General features: G+C 42.4%; 1 protein-coding gene across 2 annotated transcripts in view; it reads left to right on the plus strand.

Moving 5' to 3' along the window:
* Positions 1-19,449, plus strand: part of LOC115219092 (structural maintenance of chromosomes protein 3) — a 71,783-nt gene that overhangs the window by 1,929 nt on the left and 50,405 nt on the right. The window contains exons 2-11 of one of the 2 annotated variants that reach the window (XM_029789164.2): positions 1,497-1,572; positions 1,728-1,766; positions 3,885-4,024; positions 4,748-4,827; positions 6,126-6,204; positions 7,335-7,452; positions 8,294-8,408; positions 12,825-12,885; positions 15,431-15,511; positions 17,310-17,474. In XM_029789164.2, the coding sequence (XP_029645024.1) occupies positions 1,497-1,572; positions 1,728-1,766; positions 3,885-4,024; positions 4,748-4,827; positions 6,126-6,204; positions 7,335-7,452; positions 8,294-8,408; positions 12,825-12,885; positions 15,431-15,511; positions 17,310-17,474 (954 nt within the window). Of the gene's footprint in view, positions 1-1,496; positions 1,573-1,727; positions 1,767-3,884; positions 4,025-4,747; positions 4,828-6,125; positions 6,205-7,334; positions 7,453-8,293; positions 8,409-8,501; positions 8,633-12,824; positions 12,886-15,430; positions 15,512-17,309; positions 17,475-19,449 lie in introns of those variants that run through there. The other variant, XM_029789165.2, reaches the window with a different exon arrangement.

Here is a 19,449-nt window from a genome sequence, read left to right on the forward strand (position 1 = left end):
AACAGAGATCCAAATACAAGATATACACAAAAAATTTCCCCTTGTTTTAATTTGGTAATTTGTTGGTCAATGCTCATCATCATCATCGTTTAACGTCCGCTTTCCGTGCTAGCATGGGTTGGACGGTTCAACTGGGGTCTGGGAAGCCAGAAGGCTGCACCAGGCCCAGTCTGATCTGGCAGTGTTTCTACAGCTGGATGCCCTCCCTAACGCCAACCACTCATTGAGTGTAGTGGGTGCTTTTACGTGCCGCCGACACAGGTGCCAGACGAGGCTGGCAAATGGCCACGATCGGATGGTGCTTTTTACGTGCCACCGGCATGAGGCCAGTCGGGGCAACGCTGGCAATGGCCATGTTCAGATGGTTTTCTTACGAACCACCGGCAATGGTATCACAGCTGCAATTTCCATTGATGTTGATCGATTTTGATTTTCACTTGCCTCAACAGGTCTTCACAAGTAGTGTTATTAAAATATTAAGATATTTTAATAAGCTCATTAAAATATTTCTAACAAATATGTAACCATTGGAGAGGAACCTTACTTATCATCATCATCGTTTAGCGTCCGTTTTCCATGCTAGCATGAGTTGGACGGTTCAACTGGGGTCTGGGAAGCCGGAAAGCTTCATCAGGCCTAGTCAGATCTGGCAGTGTTTCTACGGCTGGATGCCCTTCTTAACGCCAACCACTCCGTGAGTGTAGTGGGTGCTTTTTACGTGCCACCCGCACAGGTACCAGACAGAGCTGGCAAATGGCCACGAACGGATGGTGCTTTTTATGTGCCACCGGCACGGAGACCAGGCGAGGCTGGCAACGGACACAAACGGATGGTGCTTTTTACGTGCCACCGGCACGAGGCCAGTTGGGGCGGCGCTGGCAACGGTCACGAACGGATGGTTCTCTTACATGGCACCGGCACTGGTAACACATCTGCAATTTCCATTGATCGATTTCGATTCTGATCCTCACTTGCCTCAACAGGTCTTCACAAGTAGAGTTTTGTGTCCCAAGAAGGGAAGGTATGCATATGTAGGCTGGCTCCATCCCATGTAGAAGGCCACGGGTTATGGTCTCACTTGTCCTGCCGGGTCTTCTTGCGCACAGCACACTTCCAGAGGTCTCGGTCTCTAGTCATTTCCTCAGTGAGACCTAAAGTTCGAAGGTCGTGCTTCACCACCTCGTCCCAGGTTTTCCTGGGTCTGCCTCTTCCACAGGTTCCCTCAACTGCTAGGGTGTGGCACTTTTTCACACAACTATCTTCATCCATTCTCGCCACATGCCCATACCAGCGCAAACGTCTCTCTTGCACACCACAACTGATGCTTCTTAGGTCCAGCTTTTCTGACATTACACATCCATCGGAGCATAGACTTATGTATAGTATTATTGTTTATGGAGATGCATTGCTCTAATAAAGTCTAAATGAGTAGATTGTACAAATGTAACTGTTTGACTCTAATTAAAGTATAATTTCTTATTCCTTCTTACTCATAGGTAATTATCCAGGGTTTCCGGAGTTACCGAGACCAAACTGTAGTGGAACCTTTTAGTTCCAGGCATAATGTTATTGGTATGTACTAATTTCCTGTATCACATTGTTTAAATAAAATTCTTTTTAGTTATTCCATAGTTGAACTACTAAACCCTTGTATATGTTTGTTCATCCACCAGTTTTGGTAAAATAGACAGTGCACTCTCACTTAGTTGTGATATTTCTCTTTGCAGTGGGCAGAAATGGATCTGGAAAAAGCAATTTCTTCTATGGTAAGTAACCTGTCTTCTTACATGCCAACTCGTCTGTTTCCAATGATTGTGCCACCCACAGTTTTAAACTTTTGGCCTTCATTCCTTTCCTCTTATCTACATTTTCGTCCCTTAACCCCTTACCCAACAATTATTTTGAAAATAAATGTATTTTTTCAGACAAATTTTTTAATTGTTTTACTTTACTATGTTTTGAATGGTGATTTCGAGGTATATTTCAAACCTTATTTATTATGAATTTTAATTCAATAATATTGATTTTAAATTACTGCTTTGGGCAGAAACGAGTTAACCCGTTTTTTCATAAATCATATTACTTTTACAAAGGAACTCGTTTGCTGTCGATTTTGGCGAGTCTATCTTTTGACGAGTTAACTGCCAGAGATAGAAAAAAACGATTTCGGTCAAAACGCTTATATTCGTTTCTGCCGGGTAAGGGGTTAATCCCATTGTTTTTATTACTACCTTCTATAACCCTGTCCCTCTCTCTTCAGTTTCACTTGCTTTTTTCTTAATACTTCTCAGTGGAAAATCACAGCTCACACATTCTTTTTAGCTATTTCTAAACAAAGATTTATAAATGAATGCTGTTAATTTTGATATGGTTAATGTTAAATCTGAATTAGTGATAGTTAATAATATAACTAGATACATAATGCAAACGTTGGATCTTTTCCGTTTGAACGGCAATTTTTTCTAGCGGTGTCATATGAAATTGTCACTCATAATTATGACCCTAGTATAGATCTATTGCATTTCAATCTGTTTTAGGGGTGGGGGAAGGGTATCTTTTTTTCTTCACAAATGTAAATAAACCCAATCTGTTTCTTAAACGAGGGACATATTCATACGGCACAGAATGTTTTTTTTACCTCAATAGACGTCATTGATTGGTTGAAATTACAGAAATTGAAGAAAAATAACAACAAATATCTTACAAACTATAGAATTTTCTCAATAAAGCCAAGAGTAAAAGATGTTTCATAAACACATTCTACCAGTATACATCATCATCATCATTTAGCGTCCGCTTTCCATGCTAGCATGGGTTGGACGGTTCAACTGGGGTCTGTGAAGACGAAGTTTAAAATTTTTTAGTTACCTAGAAATTATGTCAAAAACTGCCGTCCAGACCGAAAAGTTCCCAAACATTATCTTAGACTAGAACTGAGAATGTATCTGAGGAAGTGGCCGCACTTAAAATTTACTTTTCTGTAAGGTAAATATGAAGAAAATTGCACTTTCTCAAAGGTCATTATTTTTAGCAGAATTTTGGAAGGAAAGGGATAATGTCAAACTTGTGTGTTACTAAAACTCATCTCTTGTGCAGTGTTCTTCAGCCTTCCAAAAACCGTTTAACAATAACAATTAACAAATCAACAATTTAACCAAAGCAGCTACTTACAGGCTCACAGTAAAAAGGCAATTCGACTTCACCGATTCGTTTCTTTATTACCCATAAAGGGCTACACAGAGGGGACAATACAAACATTGGGGACATTTTAACTTGTCATTTCCACTAGTGTTTGGTTGTATCAGTTTACATGGGGTGGGTTCCTGGGAGCTTAATTCTATAAGCCATTGCCGTCAGGATCTAAGGAAATCAGTTAAAATATTTAGTATGGGTTTTGGAATGTGATGTAGAGTGAAGGTTATGTGAAAATGAACCAGTTAATTGGATAAATTTAGTAAAGAATAGAATTTGTAAGTTTTGGGGAGTAGAAACCATTTTATATGTGGGTTTGCCTATTCTCATGTTGGATGTTTTAAGTCTTGTATTTTTAGACTAAAAAAATGCCCTTACTTTCCACCACTGAGTTATTCTTTATCTGTTAATATTTGATCTACTCCTACTGTAATTTTGTGGGCTAAGAAGCTACTACCAGATCCAGTTGGCTGTTTCAATATAATGTTGTTACAGCAAGAGAACAGTTCAGCAGAGGGCCCGTGGAAAATCATTTTTTTTTTTTAGGGTTAAGGTTAGGGTAACTCCACTCAGTGTTATTGCCATGATGATGCAGTTGTTTTTGTTCTTAATTTGTTTTTCTCTTTTTATAGGAAGTTGGTTGCTGGTTATTGTGAAGTTTAATTCAGTTGCATATGGTTTCTCTTTTGTAGCAATTCAGTTTGTCCTGTCGGATGAATTTAGTCACCTGCGACCTGAACAACGACAAGCTTTGCTTCATGAAGGCACTGGGCCAAGAGTCATCTCGGCTTTTGTGGAAATCATATTTGACAATTCTGATAATAGGATTCCAGTAAGTTCCTTTTGCTTTATGCACCTCTGATAATAGTCACAGTTTACCATAAATGTAAATTGGTTTTTCAGAAGGCAAAGGTGTATCTGTTGTCTTTAAGAGACTCAACATCTGAAGATCATTCTTCAGCACTTTGTTCCATATCTTCCTGAGTCTACCTCTTCCACAGGTTCTCTCCACAGCTGGTGGCATGTAAAAAGCACCATCCAATCATGGCCGTTTGCCAGCCTCGTCTGGCTTCCGTGCTGGTGGCATGTAAAAAGCACCATCCGATCGTGGCCGTTTGCCAGCCTCGTCTGACACCTGTGCCGGTGGCACGTAAAAAGCAGCCACTACACTCACGGAGTGGTTGGCATTAGGAAGGGCATCCAGCTGTAGAAACACTGCCAGATCAGACTGGGCCTGGTGCAGCCTTCTGGCTTCCCAGACCCCAGTTGAACCGTCCAACCCATGCTAGCATGGAAAGCGGACGTTAAATGATGATGATGATGACTTCTTTATGCGGCTGTCCTCATCCTTACACATCACATGACCATACCAGCAATGCCGCTTATAACCATTTTTTTTTTCTCAAAGCCTTTATACTTTGTTATACATGCACATCCAGCAGAGCATGCTGGGTTTCATTTCTTTCAAGGCTTTGTAGAATACTTATATACATAACAACACCATGCATAAATATATAGATCTGAGAAAAACGTTTATTTTTGTTTTTTCCCATAGATTGATAAGGATGAAGTTGTTCTACGTCGCGTTATTGGTTCAAAGAAAGACCAATATTTTTTAGACAAGAAAATGGTCACGTAAGTACTTCATTCTCCCTGTTTCTTCCCTTTATATATTTTTACAAAGAGATTATCTAAGTAGGCTGGGGAGGTGGGAGGTTGGCCTAAGAAATAATCTCCTTAAGTAACTCATCCACTTATCCTGAAGATTAACTGAGATGAATGTATTTGGTATTACGGATCTTTTCGGTTTGAACGGCAGTTTTTTCTAGCAGTGTCATATGAAACTGTTGCACATAATTATGACCCTAGAATTGATCTATTGCATTTCAATCTGTTTTAGGGTTAGGGGTGGGGGAAAGGGTATATTTTTTTCTTTGCAAATGTAAATAAACCCAATCTGTTTCTTAAACGAGGGACATATTCATATGGCACAGAATGTTTTTTTTACCTCAATAGAGGTTATTTCCATCTAAATTACACACACATAGCATTGGCCAACTTGGAGGCACCCAACATGTCATACAGTGTGATGGGACCTGAAACCATGTGCTTATGAAACAAACTCTACCCACACAGCTGCTATGCTTGAATTATTAACAACATAATAGACAAGATGGATGTTAGTTCATATCAATGACATTATCATCATCATAGAATGATGACTGGTTGGATCAACAGGGTCCTGGACAAAATCTTCTATATATATATAAATGGCAAAATGTCTGTGTATGTCCTTTATACAAATCCACAATTTTTCAGTTAGAGGGCTCGCACTTTCTATGGTCATTCAAAACCGTCCAAGAGTGGTCGTGCACATCTTTACATTTCCCCAGTCACCCTGCAAAGCCATTAAAAAATCAATAGAAGTGATTTTTTTGTGAATCGTTTATCCAAAACCCAATCAAAATGCCCGAAACTTGATACGCCAATTGAATGCCAGCTAGCTGTATGTGATTGGTCGGAGATTTGGACAGTACTCGCGTGTATGTGCGCACGTACGCAGCTGTATATGCGTGCACTAGCACTATGACCTGGCGTTGCCGGGTCATAGTGCTAGTTTCTTCTATTTCATTACATACCTCTGTGTTGTTAGTTGGACCAAAATATTAGAATGAAGTTTGCCTTCCATTATTCCAAGGTTGATAAAATGCTAGAATCAGTTCAATCAATTACATTCGCCCCTACAAAATATACGGGCTTCTACCTATATTAGAAATCATTATATTCGTTTGTTTTAACCAACAAAGCTACACTTTCATTTATTTAAAACATTTGTAGAGTTATACCTTAGTTTATCTATATTTACATAGTATTGATTGAAAATTTTGTTTATTATTTGCGTGGAAATAATAACAAAAATATTATTTCTGCAGCAAAACGGATGTAATGAATCTCCTTGAAAGTGCTGGCTTCTCTCGAAGTAACCCATACTACATCGTCAAACAAGGAAAGGTTTGTATCTTATTTTATATTGATTCTATTTGTTAGCATATCATTTTGATGTGTTCATGTACTGCAGTTTCCCTGCCTTGGTTCTGTATGTTTCTGTGTTTTCACTTTCTTTGCTGAGATAATATTTTGCCATTACTTTAGAAATTTCCTTTAGTGAATATCCCCTGACTAGCTTCTGTGCCAGTGGCACGTAAAAAGCACCGAACGTGGCCGATGCCAGCGCCGCCTTGACTGGCTTCTGAGCCGGTGGCACGTAAAAAGCACCAACCGATCGTGGCCACTGCCAGTCTCCCCTGGCACCTGTGCCGGTGGCATGTAAAAAGCACCAACCAATCGTGACCGCTGCCAGTCACCCCTGGCATGCAAAAAGCACCCACTACACTCATGGAGTGGTTGGCGTTAGGAAGGGCATCCAGCTGTAGAAACACTGCCAGATCAGACTGGAGCCTGGTGCAGCCTCCTGGCTTCCCAGGCCCCGGTTGAACCGTCCAACCCGTGCTAGCATGGAAAACGGATGTTAAACGATGATGATGATATCTTTCGTGCCTGCCCATCTGTGTATAACAAACCTGTCTGTCTGAATACTCCTCCATTCAGTCAATCTGCTCATCTAGGTAACAAGACATTTTGTTACCACATTCTTCCTGTAAAGCTGTATCAATCCAGTCAGTCAATCATTATGTGTATCCATGGAGTCACACTTTCTGTGTATTCTTCAGTTAATCTTTTTCTGTGTCTTCCGGCTAATTTCACTGTATCTCTCCAATGAAATCGGTGTAGTGGAGGCACGTGGCCTAGTGGTTAGAGCAGCGGACTCGCGGTCGAAGGATCACGGGTTCGAATTTCAGGCCGGACGATGTGTGTGTTTATGAGCGAAATACCTAAGCTCCACGCGGCTCCGGCAGAAGGTAATGGTGAACTTCTGCTAACTCTTCTGCTACAACTTTCTCTCACTCTTTCCTCCTGCATCTTGCAGCTCACCTGCGACGGACCGGCGTCCCGTCCAGGTGGGAACCTATACACCAAGAAACTGGGAAACCGGCCCTTATGAGCCAGGCATGGCTCGAGAAGGAACAAACAAACAACAACAACCTATGATGACGGTTTTTTTTTTTGTTTTTTGTTTCCAGATCAATCAGATGGCAACTGCTCCAGATTCTCATCGTCTGAAGTTGTTGAGAGAAGTTGCTGGTACTCGAGTGTATGATGAGCGCAAGGAAGAAAGTAAAGGAATCCTACGAGAAACAGGTAACAAAATGGTTTTCTTATTTTCATCATCATCATCATCATTTTATGGAAAATATTTTACTGCATTTTTTTAATTAAATTTTTTCACGATAGCAAAGAATGGAATTTATCTAATTCTATGAATTGAATGAGTTGATACAATATTTTGCAATATTTTATAACTCAAATTGGGATCTTTTCGGTTTGAAAGGCAGTTTTTAACATAATTTCTAGGTAACTAAAAAATTTTAAACTTCGTATACTGGTAGAATGTGTTTATAAAACATCTTTCTCTCTTGGCTTTATTGAGAACATTCTATAGTTTGTAAGATATTTGTTGTTTTTTTCCTTCAATTTCAACCAATCAATGACTGTCTATTGAGGTAAAAACATTCTGTGCCGTATGAATATGTCCCTCGTTTAAGAAACAGATTGGGTTTATTTACATTTGTGAAGAAAAAAAGATACCCTTCCCTCCACCCCTAACCCTAACCAACCCTAAACCCTAAAACAGATTGAAATGCAATAGATCGATACTAGGGTCATAATTATGGGTGACAATTTCATATGACACTACTAGAAAAAACTGTCGGTCAAACCGAAAAGATCCATTTTGTGTTAATTTTGGGAAGTCTACTACAGAGACTTTGAGCATTTCTTTGGCAAGCTTATTGCAATGAGGCAATGAGTTGTATGCAAAGTTTTGGGTGGCACAGATGCTTCAAAAGTAGAACATCCCTGGAAGACCTGCCACGAGCATCACCTTTGGAAATGTGAAGAAAATTCATCAGCTTATGCAATATGTGTGTGTGTGTGTGTGCATTCCTTTGCATACTTTTCTATCAATGCATCTTTGTTGCAGAGGGAAAACGCGAAAAAATCAATGATCTGCTCAAGTACATAGAAGAACGACTGAAGACTCTGGAGGAGGAGAAGGAAGAGTTGAAGGAATATCAAAAGTGGGACAAGATGAGAAGGTGAGTAGAAGAATCCAGGTTCTGACTACTTTGGCCTTTCTTGTTTTAAGTGTCATGTTTTCAAGGGATTCCTTTAGCCTGTGTCAGGAATATCAAAAGTGGGACAAGATGAGTAGAAGAATTCGGGTTCTGGCTACTTTGGCATTTCTTGTTTTAAGTATCATATTTTCAAGGGATTCCTTTAGCCTGTGTCAGGAATATCAAAAGTGGGACAAGATGAGAAGGTGAGTAGAAGAATCCAGGTTCTGACTACTTTGGCATTTCTTGTTTTAAGTGTCATATTTTCAAGGGATTCCTTTAGCCTGTGTCCTCAGACTTTCACATGTGGTTGAACCTTCATTTTCATGGCTTCATGTGACTGAACAGTTGACATATTTCATATCGCTATCATTGACAAACTATATATTTTTATTAGGGAGAGTTTACGAAAAAAAAACAACAAAAGACGAAGACAGGTGGTGTACAAAACAAACAGATGTATTAGTATAACGCTCAGGAATAGAAAAAGTCTATTACGTTTCGAGCCTACGCTCTTCTACAGAAAGGTACACAGAAAAAACAAGGAGAGAAAAAATATGTATAGTGGCTAACGATCTATATATATATAGTAAAGAAAAAATAAGATGGCTAGCAGCAGGCTGTTTCGCCTCATACCGAAGGAATTAGAAATGGCAGTCAAAGACCGTTTTTCCATTTTCTATAAGTGGAGAATCCAAAAACGAAGGCCCTTACGGCTCACATACACAAAACCGGAGTGGCAAATATACGAAATCAGTCACTTACCGTTAATAGCAAACATAGAAATTAGTTTGAATTCCGTCATCGGCGCTATATTCGATAGTTTTACCAAATGCCACCAGCCCTCACTTCTGACCCAGCGACATCAGATAGTGGGGGGAAGAGCGCAGATGTTAAAACTAAGTAGCGACTGGGAACGTGAATTTTCCCTCCAAAATTCTGCCATGCTCGCTTTCTGGGTAATCGTAATGGAATGAGGAATCCACATGGTAATGCAATAAAAATGGTAAATAATTTTCCTGTGGTTTTTCATGTAACCAACAATTATTTACCGGTAAATTTCGGTATGTAAATACGACAAATTAATTGTCAGGACCTTTGTAAGGTTCAGTATATAGTAAAGAAAAAATAAGATGGCTAGCAGCAGGCTGTTTCGCCTCATACCGAAGGAATTATATATATATATATATATATATATATATATAGGGAGAGTTTATGCAAAAAACAAAAGACGAAGACAGGTGGTGTACAAAACAAACAGATGTATTAGTATAACGCTCAGGGATAGAAAAAGTCTTTTACGTTTCGAGCCTATGCTCTTCTTCAGAAAGGGACACAGGAAACAAGGAGAGAAAAAAAATGTGTGTAGTGGCTAACGATCTATCATGGCGTATTTTTATTACCCCTCTAAAAGTTCAACCTTCGCATGTTCCCTTTAATTCGATCTCCACCATTCACTATCATTTCTTCCCCTGGCTTACAGCGATGTCCATGAGCAGGCTAAGATTTCTCCCTTCTTTTTTCATACATACATACATTTGTCTACCGTTTAAATGTTTTGAACTTATAACCACCAATCTGCTTTGCTTTCCTTTTCTTTCTACATGCCACCCTAAAAACATCGCCATTCCCGCCCGTTTCTCTAAAAGTTCAACTTTCGCATGTTCCCTTTAATTCGATCTCCACCATTCACTATCATTTCTTCCACTGGCTTACAGCGATGTCCATGAGCAGGCTAAGATTTCTCCCTTCTTTTTTCATACATACATACATTTGTCTACCGTTTAAATGTTTTGAACTTATAACCACCAATCTGCTTTGCTTTCCTTTTCTTTCTACATGCCACCCTAAAAACATCGCCATTCCCGCCCGTTTCTCTAAAAGTTCAACCTTCGCATGTTCCCTTTAATTCGATCTCCACCATTCACTATCATTTCTTCCCCTGGCTTACAGCGATGTCCATGAGCAGGCTAAGATTTCTCCCTTCTTTTTTCATACATACATTTGTCTACCGTTTAAATGTTTTGAACTTATAACCACCAATCTGCTTTGCTTTCCTTTTCTTTCTACATGCCACCCTAAAAACATCGCCATTCCCGCCCGTTTCTCTAAAAGTTCAACCTTCGCATATTCCCGGTGCACCCGCCCTTGCCCACCCCCACCACCAATACCGGATATCTCTATATTTTTGTTCCATCTATACCGGATGTCGCTTCTCCCACCACCATTATAGGTGTCTACTCTTCGAACCCCCCTCTTCAACACGCTATTTCACCATGCATTACCCCTCTCTTGATATCCTACGTTCTACTTGCCTAGAACCTGTCATCATTTCTCTGAACCACCCCTCCCCACTGGTGCTCCCCTATATATTTCTGCACCCCCCCCCCACATAAAAAGCACCATCCGAACGTGGCCGATGCCAGACCCCTCTGGCACCTGTGCAGGTGGCACGTAAAAAACACCCACTACACTCGCGGAGTGGTTGGCGTTAGGAAGGGCATCCAGCTGTAGAAACACTGCCAGACTAGACTGGAGCCTGGGGCAGTCCCGAGCTCCCCAGACCCCGGTCGAAACCGTCCAACCCGTGCTAGCGCGGAAAGCGGACGTTAAACGATGATGATGATGATGTGGCTGAAATAGTGTAATTTTTTTTTTGTTTTTCATGATACTAAATTTACAGTATATTTTTCATTTATGTAGCTAAATTGCCAACATGTGTCTATTTACATGTGGTTGAGCTGTTCCTTGTGACTGAAAACTATCATATCTAGGTGGTCTGTCATGTTTCAGGTTGGAGAATTCTTATATGCTTTAAGCCTTTAGTGTTCAGATAAATTTGGCAAAAATGATCCTTATTTATTCACATTTAAAAAAATTTATCTGATATTATTTTGTAGCTTCAAGATAGGAAAGATGTAATTGCTTATTTTTAGAATGACATTGCTGGGTAGGTGTGAGATGCTGGTTCTGGCCAGTTTGAACATAAAATGTGTAGAATATTTGGGCCGGATACAGCCAGTTTAAACACTAAAGGGCTAACTCTCTTTACTCTTTTACTTGTTTCAGTCATTTGACTGCGGCCATGCTGGAGCACCGCCTTTAATCGAGCAACTCGACCCCGGGACTTATTCTTTGTAAGCCCAGTACTTATTCTATCGGTCTCTTTTTGCCGAACCGCTAAGTGACGGGGACATAAACACACCAGCATCGGTTGTCAAGCAATGCTAGGGGGACAAACACACACACACATGCATATATATATATATATATATATATATATATATATACATATATATATATATGACGGGCTTTTTTCAGTTTCCGTCTACCAAATCCACTCACAAGGCTTTGGTCGGCCCGAGGCTATAGTAGAAGACACTTGCCCAAGGTGCCACGCAGTGGGACTGAACCCGGAACCATGTGGTTGGTAAACAAGCTACTTACCACAGAGCCACTCCTGTGCCTAAGTGGGTGATTGTGAAGGCTATTCTGTGTAACAGAAGAGCTGCTATAGCAGCCTTTTTTCTTATTGGATTGATCTGGAGTAAGGAAGTGTGAGCTTGCATGGTCTTAGCATTCAAAAGTCCTCAAGATCCGGGAGATTGACATGATTGATGATTGTCTTGAACAGTTGTAAGTCGATGGCTGCAAGATGATGCATAGGAAAAGAATTCCAGAGGATTGACCTGGAAAAGAAGAGTCCAGTCTGTTGACGAGCACGTTCCCAGACCTAGGAACAGTACTCCATTGTAGGTCATATTTGAGTTTTGTAGAAGTTTTCTAGTTAATGGAAATTGAAGAGGAAGATTAGTGTTCAAGGGGTTAAGATTATCTTGGAGTATTATTGATTGTTGTACATCTTACTCTATTACTTGTTTCAGTCGTTTGACTGTGGCCATGCTGGAGCACCGCCTTTAGTCAAGTAAATCGACCACAGGACTTATTCTTTGTAAGCCTAGTACTTATTCTATCGGTCTCTTTTGCCGAACTGCTAAGTTACGGTGACGTAAACACAACAGCATCGGTTGTCAAGCGATTTTGGGAAGACAAGCACAGACACACAAACACACACACACACACATACATATATTTATATATACGACGGGCTTCTTTCAGTTTCCGTCTACCAAATCCACTCACAAGGCTTTGGTCGGCCCGAGGCTATAGTAGAAGACACTTGCCCAAGGTGCCACGCTGTGGGACTGAACCCGGAACCATGTGGCTGGTAAGCAAGCTACTTACCACACAGCCACTCAGAAGAGTATTATATCCAGTATGTGGGGGAGGGTCTGTTGAAAGCAGAAAGGTAAACCAGCAGCTGTTTTTATGAATCAAGTGGAATGATATGCCTGAGTGAGTTAGAGACATTAATGGATTGTTTATTTGATTGGCCAGGTCTCTAGAATACACCATCCATGACCATGAACTGAGAGATACCAGGAAGAAGTTGGATGAGGTGAGGGTTGAAAATTTCTAAATTTTGCTGTTGTTTGTTGTGTCTTATTTGTTGCTACTTATATTCTCCATAACAGATTTAAAAGGATATATTGATGAGAGAAGTTTCAGCTGAGGTGGCCACTTCAATGTGGTTAAAATGAGAATTAACATCTTTTTGTGGAACTGAGTAGAAATGAGCTTCTACATGGCACACGCTGAACAATCAGTTTTGGGATCTTTTCTTTTTGAACGGCAGTTTTTTCTAGCGGTGTCATATGAAATTGTCACCCATAATTATGACCCTAGTATCGATCTATTGCATTTCAATCTGTTTTAGGGTTAGGGTTAGGGGGAAGGGTATCTTTTTTTCTTCACAAATGTAAATAAACCCAATCTGTTTCTTAAACGAGGGACATATTCATACGGCACAGAATGTTTTTTTACCTCAATGGACGTCAGTGATTGGTTGAAATTGCAAAAATTGAAGAAAAAAACAACAAATATCTTACAAACTATAGAATTTTCTCAATAAAGCCAAGAGAAAAAGATGTTTTATAAACACATTCTACCAGGATACGAAGTTTAAAATTTTTTAGTTACCTAGAAATTATGTTAAAAACTGCCATTCAAACCGAAAAGATCCGGTTCCTGAACTAGTTATGTTTAATAAAAAAATAACTTATTTACTTAAGATTTAGCATTATCTCTTTTGAAATAGTCACCTTGTGCAACAATACAACGGTGTTAAAACAGCAACCTTCGAGCTGCATTTTCATCTTGGGGAAGAGATGGGAGTCTGCAGGGGCTAAATCTGGCAAATAGGACAGGTATGGAAGTGATACCATGTTTTTGGTGAGAAACTCACAAGTGGGTTGAGCTTGGTGAAGAATCCGATTCTTCGTGCTTCACAGATCAGGTCACTTTTGCAGAATGCCTTCACTCAAATGCTTCAAAACATTGCAGTAGGACTCTGAATTGATGGTCTGACCCTGGGAACAAATTCACATTTCCAGGGGTGACTCTTGTGGCAGGTCTTCCAGGGACATTCTTTCATTTTTGAAGCACCAGTGCCACTTGAAACATTGCCTACAACTTGTCCCCTTGCTGCCGTAAGCTTGCTGAAGCATGCTCAGTGTCTCTAGAGCAGATTCCCCGAGTTTAACACAAAATTTGACATTGGCTCTTTGTTGCAGGCTGCAGCATACACGTGATCACAGAAAAACAAATATCACAAGTTGTGAAGTAAATACAGCGATTTCACTTAACACACTTGCCTTATGAAGGTCACCATTAGCTCTCAGTGCACACGCAGCTATGTGCTGCCATCTGTTGGCACACTGCAAAGCTAGTCCAGGAACTTTTTGATACCACCTCGTATGTGTATGGCATGGTTGAGAAAGACATCAACTGCTCTGCCTGCAATTCCAAGACCAAGCTGCTGGCTGATTTCAAGAAGGTCTTTGAAGATCTTCCCAGGAACACAGTGAGGACTGCATGCATCAAGTTCCAGAGCTGTCTTGAGCCAATGGTGGAAGCTGAGGATGGCTACTTTTAGTTCAGTTATTTCCCACTCATAATCTAGATAATAATAATAGTAATAATAATTATAAGTGGATGTAAACACATGAACAAAATAAGAATAAACAAATTACACGAACGTATATAAACAAGATACAAATATTACATGCATCGCCCCACATACATACTAACATAGATGCACATAGAGATATACGCATGCGCAAATGAAGACACATACAATAGAAATACCAAATGGCTGACCCTTAGTAAGGAGAGACACAAATAAGAAAGAAGAAAGCAAAGGACCACTGATGCAGTCACAGGAGTGTGACGAAAGACCTCTGGCCGAAATAAGATTAAGATTAATGTAAAAAATAAATAACACTGAAGCAAAATAACACCAAATATATAGTGCGTGTGTTTTTATTGGCTAAACTGGCAAAATGACCATTCCAAAATACAACAATATCTGTTTCAACACATGATTTCACATAAAAAATCTTGCATAACAAATATATAAACGTAATCTAGATGATATTTTTTGATTTTTGAAAATACTTTTATTTTGGGCTGGGATATTGTATTTTCTTTTCCTTTTGTGCAAACTATCAAATTTAGCCCAAACAACCTGATTTTGTTGATGAATGGTGTGAAAGTGACAATGGCTTGTAATGGTAAGATGAGCTGTATAGTATAGTCAGTAAAATTGAGCTGCAGTAATTAGTCTGCATCATCAGTTTGTATCATTGTTTGGTTGTTGTAACGACTAGATAACGAGTGTGAGCTGTTAAAGTGTGCTGTTGAGATAGGAAAGTGCATTGTCAAGATGAGAATTATCAATGACGGTTTCCATGGTATATTTGTCCTCAGCGTAAATTCACTGATGATTTTTAGAAGTGTAATTGCATTTGATTAGCGCAATCTGTATTGTATTATTTGACTTTTGTCTGAATGTTCAGTCCGGCTAACCCCTTTCCTAAAATTGCTGGCCTTGTGCCAAAATTTGAAACTGTTATTATTATAAATTTTCTTAACCTTTTTTTTAGTTGCAAGAAAAACGGGAAAACAGTGGAAAGGTCAGTCAGAAGCTGCGTGACAATCAACAGCAAGCTAACGACCAAGTGAAAGTAAGTGCAAAGCTTTTTCTGATGCTCTGTTTGCATAATTGGCCAAATGTCGAATGAATTGTTTGTTTCCATGATGGTGCTTACTCTTTGTATTCATCATCGTTTAACGTCCGTTCTCCATGCTAGCATGGGTTGGACGGGTTCGACCGGGGATCTGGGAAGCCAGAAGGCTGCACCAGGCTCCAGTCTTTTCTGGCAATGTTTCTACAGCTGGATGCCCTTCCTAACGCCAACCACTCCGTGAGTGTAGTGGGTGCTTTTTACGTGCCACCTGCACTGGTGCCAGGCGAGGCTGGCAACGGCCACGGTCGAATTGGTGCATTTTACGTGCCACCGGCACGGAAGCCAGTTGGGGCGGCACTGGCTTCGGCCGCGATTCGGACGGTGCATTTTACGTGCTACCGGCACAGAAGCCAGTTGAAGCGGCACTGGCTTCGGCCACGATTTGGATGGTGCTTTTTACGTGCCACCGGCTTCTGTAAATGATAATTGGAACATTTAGGAGTCCTTTATTTACCATGTCTCATGTGATAATATCTCTTTTCCAGCTGCAAGTACTGATACAGCATTATATAGCATTCTTTTAATTACTGAGCCCTACCTGTACATAACCCCTGTTCACAACACGGTGGACTAGCTTGTTGAATTTGTCTGTATGAGAATGGGAATGTACAAATGTGTTATCTCTACAAATGAATTTAGTCAAGTTTGGAAAGTTTCTGTGGCTGTGTGGATAGGCGCAGGAGTGGCTGTGTGTTAAGTAGTTTGCTAACCAACCACATGGTTCCGGGTTCAGTACCACTGCGTGGCATCTTGGGCAAGTGTCTTCTACTATAGCCCCGGGCCGACCAATGCCTTGTGAGTGGATTTGGTAGACGGAAACTGAAAGAAGCCTGTTGTATATATATATATATGTATATCTATGTTTGTGTGTCTGTGTTTGTCCCCCTAGCATTGCTTGACAACCGATGCTGGTGTGTTTACGTCCCCGTCACCTAGCGGTTCGGCAAAAGAGACCGATAGAATAAGTATTAGGCTTACAAAGAATAAGTCCCGGGGTCGATTTGCTTGACTAAAGGTGGTGCTCCAGCATGGCCGCAGTCAAATGACTGAAACAAGTAAAAGAGGAAGTCCTTGCATAATGGGCGCCATCAAAGCTGTATGGCTAAACCATTTGCTTTGCAACAGATTTGATCCCATTGCTCTGTCCTTTAGACTAGGTTCTTCTACAATAATCTTGCTTTGACCAATACTTTGTGTGTGGAATTTGGTCGAGGGGAAACTGTGAAGAAGTCTATCAGACATGTCTGTGTATGCATCTGTTACTGTTTATCAGCTATGGGTGTGAACATCATCATCATCAATCGTTTAACGTCCGCTTTCCATGCTAGCATGGGTTGGACGATTTTGAATGAGGGCTGGCGAACCAGATGGCTGCACCAGGCTCCAGTCTTGATTTGGCAGAGTTTCTACAGCTGGATGCCCTTCCTAATGCCAACCACTCCGAGAATGTAGTGGGTGCTTTTACGTGCCACCAGCACAGGGGATAGTCAGACGGTAAACATTGATAAAAAAAATATGGTGCCTTTTAAATAAAGTCCTTCACACCAAGTTACAGATGCCTCCCTTATTCATGCTGTTAGAAATGCAATGAACCAGTAATTGACTCGTTAATTGTGTGTGTGTGTTTGTATGTCACTTCTCTTTCAGTCAATTTATTTCCTCTATTTTTACTCCCTATTCCATAGCTTTTTGAATAATCTATCTGTATTTCCATCTATTTACTCTTCTTTTGTAGTCCATCAATAAAGAACTGCGTGACTTGAAGTCTCGCATGCAGAGTATCCTGGAGGAGAAGGAAACACTGTCTCACGAACACCAGGACCTTATGAAGAAAAAGGCCAAGCTTGAACTGACCATCAAAGACATACAGGAGGATATGGAAGGGGAGAAGAAACTGAAGGTTAGTTGGATGTAATTTGAAGGAGATCATCATCATCATCGTTTAACGTCCGCTTTCCATGCTAGCATGGGTTGGACGGTTCAACTGGGGTCTGGGGAGCCCGAAGGCTGCACCAGGCCCAGTCAGATCTGGCAGCGTTTCTACAGCTGGATGCCCTTCCTAACGCCAACCACTCCGAGAGTGTAGTGGGTGATTTTATGTGCCACCGACACAGGTGCCAGACGAGGCTGGCAGACGGCCACGCTCGGATGGTGTTTTTATGTGCCACCGACACAGGTGCCAGACGAGGCTGGCAGACGGCCACGCTCGGATGGTGTTTTTATGTGCCACCGACACAGGTGCCAGACGAGGCTGGCAGACGGCCACGCTTGGATGGTGTTTTTATGTGCCACCGACACAGGTGCCAGACGAGGCTGGCAGACGGCCACGCTCGGATGGTGTTTTTATGTGCCACCGACACAGGTGCCAGACGAGGCTGGCAGACGGCCACGCTCGGATGGTGTTTTTATGTGCCACCGACACAGGTGCCAGGCGAGGCTGGCGAACGGCCACGCTCGGATGGTGTTCTTATGTGCCACCGACACAGGTGCCAGATGAGGCTGGCAGACGGCCACGCTCGGATGGTGTTTTTATGTGCCACCGATACAGGTGCCAGACGAGGCTGGCAGACGGCCACGCTCGGATGGTGTTTTTATGTGCCACCGACACAGGTGCCAGATGAGGCTGGCAGACGGCCACGCTCGGATGGTGTTTTTATGTGCCACCGACACAGGTGCAGACGAGGCTGGCAGACGGCCACGCTCGGATAGTGATTTTATGTGCCACCGACACAGGTGCCAGACGAGGCTGGCGAACGGCCACGCTCGGATGGTGTTTTTATGTGCCACCGACACAGGTGCCAGACGAGGCTGGCAGACGGCCACGCTCGGATGGTTGTTTTATGTGCCACGACACAGGTGCCAGACGAGGCTGGCAGACGGCCACGCTCGGATGGTGTTTTTATGTGCCACCGACACAGGTGCCAGACGAGGCTGGCAGACGGCCACGCTTGGATGGTGTTTTTATGTGCCACCGACACAGGTGCCAGACGAGGCTGGCAGACGGCCACGCTCGGATGGTGTTTTTATGTGCCACCGACACAGGTGCCAGACGAGGCTGGCAGACGGCACGCTCGGATGGTGTTTTTATGTGCCACCGACACAGGTGCCAGGCGAGGCTGGCGAACGGCCACGCTCGGATGGTGTTCTTATGTGCCACCGACACAGGTGCCAGATGAGGCTGGCAGACGGCCACGCTCGGATGGGTTTTTATGTGCCACCGATACAGGTGCCAGACGAGGCTGGCAGACGGCCACGCTCGGATGGTGTTTTTATGTGCCACCGACACAGGTGCCAGATGAGGCTGGCAGACGGCCACGCTCGGATGGTGTTTTTATGTGCCACCGACACAGGTGCCAGACGAGGCTGGCAGACGGCCACGCTCGGATAGTGATTTTATGTGCCACCGACACAGGTGCCAGACGAGGCTGGCGAACGGCCACGCTCGGATGGTGTTTTTATGTGCCACCGACACAGGTGCAGACGAGGCTGGCAGACGGCCACGCTCGGATGGTGTTTTTATGTGCCACCGACACAGGTGCCAGACGAGGCTGGCGAACGGCCACGCTCGGATGGTTTTTTATGTGCCACCGACACAGGTGCCAGACGAGGCTGGCAGACGGCCACGCTCGGATGGTGTTTTTATGTGCCACCGACACAGGTGCCAGACGAGGCTGGCAGACGGCCACGCTCGGATGGTGTTTTTATGTGCCACCGACACAGGTGCCAGACGAGGCTGGCAGACGGCCACGCTCGGATGGTGTTTTTATGTGCCACCGACACAGGTGCCAAACGAGGCTGGCAGACGGCCACGCTCGGATGGTGTTTTTATGTGCCACCGACACAGGTGCCAGACGAGGCTGGCAGACGGCCAAGGC

The sequence above is a fragment of the Octopus sinensis genome, linkage group LG14, assembly GCF_006345805.1.
Source record: "Octopus sinensis linkage group LG14, ASM634580v1, whole genome shotgun sequence".
In the NCBI taxonomy this organism is placed as follows: Eukaryota; Metazoa; Mollusca; class Cephalopoda; order Octopoda; family Octopodidae; genus Octopus; species Octopus sinensis.